Here is a 10,100-nt window from a genome sequence, read left to right as displayed (position 1 = left end):
TGCCACTGAGGTCCTTTAGATAAGAATCCTGTCAGGTGTAGCCCATTACGGCTTGGCTGTAACAAAAACCTGCACCGACACCAGCCCTGGCAGGTGACCAGATTGCCCAATCCTGCTTTAAAGTGATGGTTAGAGTTTGTGTCATCTTCATATCATTGTTCTCATGCTATATTATGCTAACGCAGACTTGCCCTTTAACACCTAAGCTTCACTCCCACCTTTGCAATTAAGATCTACAGTGTCTGTGTACATACTGTACTTTCCATTATTTTGCTGACGTGATGGGTTACCACCCAATGGCCTGAGAACAAAATGTGAAGAATTGGCACACCTGGCTACCCGTCCGGCTACCCATCCTTCCCGTATAAAAACCCTGATGTGGTGTCTGTCAGACACAGAGGAGTAGGCACAGCTCGATCAGCTGTGCTATTTTACACTGAACACTGTTCATCGCTTACCTGATCTGAACGACTGGTAAGGACATTTCTATTTAACGGACTGATTGTTTTGACCTGTGTTGAATTATTGTATATTGAATGTTCATTGAAAAGTAAATGTTATGGTGGTATAGGTACTTCTGAGAAATGTGATGTACTTTGAGAAAATGTTTTGATAATTGAGGTCTCACAACATTACCAATTAGCTAGCTCAGAAATATACAAATGTAAATACATAAATAAATATACATTTTAGAATTGTATATATTTTTTATTTTTAAATACAAGAATAAATAAAAAAGTTGATGTTTATTCGTCCCTCGCGGTGATAGCTTTGAAATATATTGGTTATGGGGAATACGCTATACGTACACTTGACAATACATTTTAAAACATACATGAGAGTGTTGGTTGAAAAATCTTTAAATTACCTGCTCAGGTGTCATCTTTTTTGCCTACAACAATAATGTAAAGCCTCGCATGAACTTGAATTGAAGAGTTTCATTCCAAAATGATATTCTTTAGGTACCTTCATGTGTGTAAAATATTACTGTTTTCAGATTTTTTATTAATATATTTTAGATGTGTATTAAAATGGGTTTTGATGCAAAATGCTATATATAGTTTAGCTGGAATGGAATGTCCGTATCCTGTATATTTGACTGTGATATGTGGTTGTCTCACCTAGTTATTTTAAGATGAACGCACTAACTGTAAGTCGATCTGGATAAGGACATCTGGTAAATGACTAAAATGTCAAATGTAAATATTTTACATACAGATCTCATATTACTGTATTGATTAATTTGGTTTATATATTGACGTCACAAATGTATAATTTGTACAGTACTTTATTAAACATGTAGTTATTTATCGCATTTGACTGTGTAAAACCCAGCAGTGCTACTTATTCCTCTGAGAGTGAGAAGGATATATAGCGTTTTGCAACAAACATGATTATTTGTCTCTCTGAAATTAAACCATCAAGTGATAGATTTCAAACAAATACACGTCTGTAATTTTTTTATTTCACCTTTATTTAACCAGGTAGGCTAGTTGAGAACAAGTTCTCATTTACAACTGCGACCTGGCCAAGATAAAGCAAAGCAGTTCGACACATACAACAACACAGAGTTACACATGGAATAAACAAACATACAGTCAATAATACAGTAGAAAAAGTCTATATACAGTGTGTGCAAATGAGGTAAGTTAAGGGAGGTAAGGCAATAAATAGGCCATGGTGTTGAAGTAATTACAATATACCAATTAAACACTGGAGTGATAAATGTGCAGAAGATGAATGTGCAAGTAGAGACACTGGGGTACAAAGGAGCAAGATAAACAAATAAATACAGTATGGGGATGAGGTAGTTGGATGGGCTATGTACAGATGGGCTATGTACAGGTGCAGTGATCTGTGAGCTGCTCTGACAGCTGGTGCTTAAAGCTAGTGAGGGAGATATGAGGCTTCAGTGATTTTTGCAGTTCGTTCCAGTCATTGGCAGCAGAGAACTGGAAGGAAAGACGGCCAAAGGAGAAATTGGCTTTGGGGGTGACCAGTGAGATATACCTGCTAGAGCGCATGCTACGGGTGGGTGCAGCTATGGGTGGGTGCTGCTATGGTGATCAGTGAGCAGAGATAAGGCGGGGCTTTACCTAGCAAAGATTTGTAGATGACCTGGAGCCAGTGGGTTTGGCGACGAGTATGAAGCGGGGGCCAGCCAATGAGAGCGTACAGGTCGCAGTGGTGTGTAGTATATGGGGCTTTGGTGACAAAACGGATGGCCCTGTGATAGACTGCATCCAATTTGTTGAGTAGAGTGTTGGAGGCTATTTTGTAAATGACATCGCCGAAGTCGAGGATCGGTAGGATAGTCAGTTTTACGAGGGTATGTTTGACAGCATGAGTGAAGGATGCTTTGTTGCGAAATAGGAAGTCGATTCTAGATTTAATTTTGGATTGGAGATGCTTAATGTGAGTCTGGAAGGAGAGTTTACACTCTAACCAGACACCAAGGTATTTGTAGTTGTCCACATATTCTAAGTCAGAACCGTCCAGAGTAGTGATGCTGGACAGGCGGGCAGGTGTGGGCAGCGATCGGTTGAAGAGCATGCATTTAGTTTTACTTGCATTTAAGAGAAGTTGGAGGCAACGGAAGGAGAGTTGTATGGCATTGAAGCTCGTCTGAAGGTTACTTAACACAGTGTCCAAAGAAGGACCAGAAGTATACAGAATGGTGTCGTCTGCGTAGAGGTGGATCAGAGAATCACCAGCAGCAAGAGCAACATCATTGATGTATACAGAGAAGAGAGTTGGCCCGAGAATTGAACCCTGTGGCACCCCCATAGAGACTGCCAGAGGTCCGGACAACAGGCCCTCCGATTTGACACGCTAAACTCTATCAGAGAAGTAGTTGGTGAACCAGGCGAGGCAGTCATTTGGGAAACCAAGGCTGTTGAGTCTGCCGATAAGAATGTGGTGATTGACAGAGTCGAAAGCCTTGGCCAGTGTAACAGTATAGCTTCCGTCCCTCTCCTCACCCCTACCTGGGCTCGAACCAGGGACCATCTGCACACTTTGACAACAAACACCCTCAAAGCATCGTTACCCATCGCTCCACAAGAGCCGCGGGCGGCCCTTGCAAAGCAAGAGGAACAACTAGGTCTCAGAGTGAGTGACGTCACCGATTGAAACGCTATTAGCGCGCACCCCGCTAACTAGCTAGCCATTTCACATCGGTTACACTTGGTCGATGAATATGGCTGCACAGTAATGTCTCTTACTGATGGCGGTTATGATATCGTTTAGGACCTTGAGCATGGCTGAGGTGCACCCATGACCAGCTCTGAAACCAGATTGCATTGCAGAGAAGGTACGGTGGGATTCGAAATGGTCGGTGATCTGTTTGTTAATTTGGCTTTCTAAGACCTTAGAAAGGCAGGGTAGGATAGATATAGGTCTGTAGCAGTTTGGGTCTAGAGTGTTTCCCCCCTTTGAAGAGGGGGATGATTGTGGCAGCTTTCCTATCTTTGGAAATCTCAGACGATACGAAAGTGAGGTTAAACAGGCTAGTAATAGGGGTTGCAACAATTTCGGCAGATAATTTTAGAAGCACCATGCCATGATTAGATGGTGAAAAAACCCATCCATCTCTTTCATAAGTTCTTTAACCAATAAAAGCTAATTTACCAACATTTCAGAAAATGGATATACTGTAAGCAATAATTTCTCATGAAAAAACACAAATGTGAAGAATTGCTGTATACAGTGCATTCGGAAAGTATTCAGACCCCTTGACTTTGTCCACATTTTGTTACATTACAGCCTTACTTTAATGACAAAGCAAAAACAGGTTTATAAAAATTGTTGCAAATGTATATATTTTTAAACTGAAATATCACATTTACATAAGTATTCAGACCATTTTACTCAGTACTTTGTTGAAGCACCTTTGGCAGCAATTACAGACTTGAGTCTTCTTGGGTATGATGCTACAAGCTTGGCACACCTGTATTTGGGGAGTTTTTCCCATTCTTCTCTGCAGATCCTCCCAAGCTCTATCAGACTGGATGGGGAGCGTCACTGCACAGGTATTTATAGGTCTCTCCAGAGATATTCGATCGGGTTCAAGTCCGGGCTCTGGCTCGGCCACTCAAGGACATTCAGAGACTTGTCCTGGAGCCACCTTGTTTTGGCTGTGTGCTTAGGGTCCTTGTCCTGTTGGAAGGTGAACCTTCACCTCAGTCTGAGGTCCTAAGCGCTCTGGAGCAGGTTTTCATCAAGGATCTCTCTGTACTTTGCTCTGTTCATCTTTCCCTCGATCCTGACTGGTCCACCAGTCCCTGCCGCTGAAAAACATCCCCACAGCATGATGCTTCCACCACGAGCTTCACCGTAGGGATGGTATTGGCCAGGTGATGAGCAGTGCCTGGTCTCTTCCAGATGTGACGCTTGGCATTCAGGCCAAAAAGTTCAATCTTGGTTTCATCACACCAGATAATCTTGCTTCTCATGGTCTGAGAGTCCTTTAGGTGCCTTTTGGCAAACTTCAAGCGAGCTGTCGTGTGCGTTTTACTGAGGAGTGGCTTCCATCTGGCCACTCTCCATGAAAGCCTGATTGATGGTGTGCTGCAGAGATGGTTGTCCTTCTCTAAGGTTCTCCCATCTCCACAGAGGAACTCTGGGGCTCTGTATGAGTGACCAACAGGTTATTGGTCACATCCCTGACCAAGGCCCTTTTCCTCCGATTGCTCAGTTTGGCCTGGCGGCCAGCTCTAGGAAGAGTGTTGGTGGTTCCAAACTTTTTTGATTTAAGAATGATGGAGGCCACTGTGTTCTTGGGGACCTTTAATGCTGCAGACATTTTTTGGTACCCTTCCCCAGATCTGTGCCTCTACACAATCCTGTTTCGGAGCTCTACGGACAATTGGTTGGGTTTTTGCTCTGACATGACTGTCAACTGTGAGACCTTATATAGATAGGTGTGTGCCTTTCCAAATCATGTCCAATCAATTGAATTTACCACAGGTGGACTCCAATCAAGTGTTCTCAATTTATCTGTTGCCAGTTCGTCTTGTTTGCCAAGCCAACCAGTGTTTTTGTGTCAGCTCCTGCTTTCCCCCAGTCTCTCTTTTGACCCTTGCATGTTCTGACCTTGTACCCACCCGCCTGACCACTCTGCCTGCCCCTGACCCTGAGACTGCCTGCCGTCCTGTACCTTTGCCCCACCTCTGGATTACCGACCTCTGCCTGACCTGACCCTGACTGCCGTCCTGTTCCTTTGCCCCTGTTTCTGTAATAAACATTGTTACTTCTGCATCTGGGTCTTACCTTGATTCCTGATAGTATAGCGTTTTGGAATTAAACTCTTCAATTGTGCCCTTTGTGTAGAATAGCCTTACAGCTTCTCTTTGTAGGATAATCATGTATTTTGTTATCCTATATCTTTCCATACATTCTAAACAGATCACCCAGAGACAACATGAAGCTGGAGCTGCTGGTGGTGTTGGCTGTAGCAACCCTGGTTCCCAGCCTGTCTGAGGGGCTGCTGCTCTCCAAATGTGAGCTGAAGAACAAACTGGCAGAGGCTGCTGACCAATTCAATATGAATGAGAAAAATGCAGCAAAGGGTGTCGAACTGGACAACGTCTTGGCCAAAAGTGGGTTGTGAATTCTATGTAGGCCTATTGTATTTCTGTGAGTTTCGAGAGATTACTTGAAGGTGGTGTGAGATAGCAAAAAACACCAATGTCACTGAACAACGTCTCAAATTTAGCTAAAGGGGAAGTTCAATATTTTACAACTTAATGTTAAAGGGGTCGTCAACCTAGTAGTCTATGGACCTGGAGATTTTTTCTTTAAAGAGCCACAACAAACTTCAGTGAATTTCAGCTAAAATCAATTGGAATGATAGGGGCAATTTACAAATTTCAATAACCAAATCAAGTGAAATAAACTCAATATTTGATTAAAGTTCATTAAAGGTGATTTGGCCATTAAAAAAAACATTGCACGGTTGCCCCTAGCTAGTGGTGCCTAAGGTTAGCTGAAGTTTGTAGTGGCTGTTTAAAGAGAAAAAACAACATGGATTTCAATTTATTTTATAGACTACTTTCAGGGTGAGGAACCGTCTAACATCAAGTTGTAAAATACTGAACTTCCCCTTTAATGATGGCACCCTGAGGATCATGTCAGGCTTTTGATCATGTCAAACCCTTACTTTGGTGTTCAACAACACACCTCCAGGTACTGTTGTTTTAAAACCTTCAAATATATAATCTCTCTCAATTCCCTTCCTGCTCTCACTGTGACTTGGTGGGTCCAGTTATCTGCAGTTTGGACCTAAAGTCTGGCTTAAACACCAGCCTTGTGACCAACCTTGTCTTGCGCAAACCTATCCTGCATAAACCCAAAAGGCGCCCCATCAGCAGGAGACCTGTGAGACTGTTCGGGCGCAAACATCCAGGTAGAGATGTCGAGTCAAAGGAAGATGGAGTCAGTTCTGAGGGAGAAGAGGACAAGCCTAGACCTAATGGGAAGCCTGGGGGAATGAGCCCAAGATGTACAGGAAAGCCTGGTGGAATGCAACCAAAACCTACTGGGGAAACAGAGGGAGGGAGCCCAAGATCAGGGAGGCCTGAGGGGAAGAGACCGAGACCGAGACCAAGACCAGGGAGTCCCGCGAGAGGAAGGAACAAGCGTGAGGCCGAGGAGTCCACTGGTGATGAGGAAGAACATGACAAAGTTGAGGCGCAAGAAAGCAAAGCGGCTGAGGAGGAAGAGTTTGGCGGCTATGAGGACGAGGGTGATGAAGACAAGGTTGACGAGGATGAGCTGGACGAGGAGGACCTGGAAGAGTTAGAGGCGGAGCTGGACGAGCAAGAAGGAGAGGAACTGAATGAGAGAAAGGGGAACAGGAGGAAGAGACACATCCCAAAGCAGTTCAGAGGTCGCGGACACAGCCGCAAGCCACCGCCACGTAAGCCGATACGCAAGCCGTTCAGGCCATTCAAGCCGATCAAGACCCTGTCCTTCAGCTTTTTTGGTCTCTTCCAGCTGAGCAATCGCCTCGCCTGCGTCTCCTCCAACACCACTCGCTCTCTCAATCTCTGTAAGACAGATTGCAGCTGTGAGTACAAACATCTTTCCGTCCTCAACCTGTTTAGCAGAATGTCAACAAATGACTGCATGTATGTATGTACATGTATGTATGAAAAAATGAATGAAATAATAAACGTCAGGCTTTTGATCATGTCAAACCCGTACTTTGGTGTTCAACAACACACCTCCAGGTACTGTTGTTTTAAAACGTCCAAATATATAATCTCTCTCTATTCCCTTCCTGCTCTCACTGTGACTTGGTTGATCCAGTTATCTGCAGTTTGGACCTAAAGTCTGGCTTAAACACCAGCCTTGGGACCAACCTTGTCCTGCGCGAATGAATGAATGAATGAACTAACAAACGGATGGATTGTTCTTGTGTCATGAACAAAGACAAGAGAATAGAACTAGTGGGTTTCGTAAATCAACCTCACTTCTCTGTAATCACACTCACTCTGTTTAGTCCTACATTAGCGAACCATTTTAAGGTGCAGGGCTAAAATACCTGCAACGTGACCACAAAGGCCTTAGGTAATTGACGGGAACTGTACTGACTGTATGACTGTTTCTGCCCTTCCAGCCTTCGTTGATGATGACATCCGTGATGACATTGCCTGCTTTGTGAAGTCTCATGCCTGGATGTAAGTTAACTGCCAATACTAGTGAATAGTCAGGACAATGACATTGATGCCACACTGATCTTGATCCATAAAACATGAATTGGAGTGAAAGCAGCCCCTTGACAGCACAAAAGAGGTGTGGTTTGGGCCTTAATTACTGCAATCTTATTCAATAGAAATTTGACATTCAAAATGCAATCACATAAATGGTTACTTTTAAGCCGTTGTACAACTTTGAAGCAAGAATATACAATAAGAAAATAATAATCACCATTTTCATTTGTGTTTTCCAGGAAGGCTCTGAGGTTCCCATGGAAATGTGCCAAGCTGCAAGCCTCTGAGTACTTTGAGTGTGACCAACCACTTAACAGTACTATGAGTACTTTGCAAACAACAACAGGGCATTTTCCTTCTTTCTCTGAACTCTTATCTTCTGCTATAAGCGCCACTTAGCAAATATGCTACTTTCCATCACCTCTAGATGACATGCTAGGAAGGATTTGAGCCCCGTTATACCTTGGGCCAACAAGTGCCTCCAAGAGACATTAGGCAACAGTATCCCATTCTCCTTCTCTCCTCCAACTGTCCAACTACCACCAGTAAGGAAGTTAAATTTAACAGATGCCATTTTGTTGAAAATGTCTCCTTTGTTGCTTGGTAACATTTCCTTCTCTGAAAAACAAAAATACATAAAATGATCATAAAGACTTTTTGGTTTCCAGTGTATTATTTCCTATATGCCAATATCTGAATGTCTGTACATTGCTTGTGTGTATTAAATAAATACAATTGTATTAAATTAAGCATTCCATTTTAATCTCAAAGAAATGAAACCCAACATGTATTATTATGTTGTCATTATTTGGAGGGATGATCATGGTATGAAATGTGATATGTAGAATAGAAGCTACCAACTGGGTACAGACATCAATTCAACGACGTGGTGGAATAAGTACCCAATTGTTATACTAGATTAAAAGTAAAGATACCTTAATAGAAAATGACTCAAGTCAATGTGAAAGTCACCCAATAAAATACTACTTGTGTAAAAGTCTAAAAGTATTTGGTTTTAAATATACTTAAGTATCCAAAGTAAATGTAATTGCTAAAATATACTTAACTATCAAAAGTAAAAGTAAAAGTATAAATCATTCCAAATTCCTTATAATAAGCACACCAAAAGGCACCATTTTCATTTTTTTAAATATCTTTTTAACAGATAGCCAGCGGCACACTCCAACATTTACACATCATTTACAAATGAAGCATGTGTGTTTAGTGAGTCTGGCAGATCAGAGGCAGTAGAGATGACCAGGGATGTTCTCTTGATAAGTGTGTGAACTTGACAATTTTCCTGTCCTGCTAAGCATTCAAAATGTACTTTTGGGTTTAAGGGAAAATGTATGGACTAAAGAGCGCATTAGTTTCTTTAGTGAAGTAAAAGTAGTCAAAAATATAATAGTAAAGTAAAGTACAGATACCCTAAAAAATGACTTAAGATGTACTTTAAATCACTGATTCAACATCTATCCCACGTTGGTTCAATGTAATGTCGTTGAAATGATGTGGAAACAACGTTGATTCAGCTAGTGTGTGCCCAGTGGGTATTAACAGAACATGTCATGGGCCTTGGGTCAGTGGATGTTTGGAGCTTTGAAATAAATAAAAAATGGGGGTAACAACAATAACAAAAATGACAAACATACCTAAGCAAACTTGGTATATCCAAAAAATATAGCCTGTGCACTGATTCAAATAATATCTTGTGGTTCCTCTAATCACAATTTTGTCATTTTGAAAACATGATTAACAAAGTAATCTGTACACATTGCATAACTTGATTTTTCATCAAACTGACTGGGAGCAGAAATCAGCCCAATATTAGCCAAATAATGTTAATTCTGCACAAAACCCCAAATTTAGACAGGCCCACTGGGCTAAAGATGGACCAGCCCATCTCTCATTTGCCAGAATTTCGCTGTGGCCATTCTACCTCTGATTACTTATAAATCCCACTGACTACAGTACAGCCTCTTAAGAAGCATACTGAAGAAAGCCACTGAGTGCTGGGGCTGGGGTGCTGGAGAATGGGAGCAACTGCAATGACATGACAAAAATGACAGTTAACCATCAAACCAAAATTTGTTCTGTGAACGTTCCCAGAACATTCACTAGGTTGCCCTAAAAGTTATAATAACACAACACGGTCCAGTTGTGCTGATGATAATACAATGTTTGTATAAAACATTTGCCTGGTGGTGAAAGAACGTTCCCAGAACACAGTTTCTTATTACATTACCTGGAAACCCAATAAGAGCATTAGGGGAATGTTCTGTGGTGTTTTTTTACAGATGTTGTGTACAACATTTGAGTGAATGTTAGAACATTCTAAGGATATTTCATTTAAAACATTTTCTGAAAATAATAAACTAATTGTTC

The 10,100-nt window shown here is 41.8% G+C and overlaps 1 protein-coding gene across 1 annotated transcript; it reads left to right on the top strand.

Annotated features, from left to right (window-relative positions):
• The first annotated feature begins 405 nt into the window (after positions 1-405).
• LOC100136396 (uncharacterized) lies at positions 406-8,368 on the top strand. The gene is given in 5 exon segments (NM_001123548.1): positions 406-474; positions 5,407-5,600; positions 6,266-7,069; positions 7,622-7,682; positions 7,955-8,368. Coding segments are annotated over 4 exon segments (1,203 nt in total). The 5' UTR covers positions 406-474; positions 5,407-5,422; the 3' UTR covers positions 8,115-8,368.
• The last annotated feature ends 1,732 nt before the right edge of the window (positions 8,369-10,100 follow it).

This window comes from Salmo salar, chromosome ssa12 (assembly GCF_905237065.1).
Source record: "Salmo salar chromosome ssa12, Ssal_v3.1, whole genome shotgun sequence".
Classification (NCBI taxonomy): Eukaryota; Metazoa; Chordata; class Actinopteri; order Salmoniformes; family Salmonidae; genus Salmo; species Salmo salar.
Note: the sequence above shows the minus strand (reverse complement) of the source record. Positions and strands in the feature narration are given on the sequence as shown.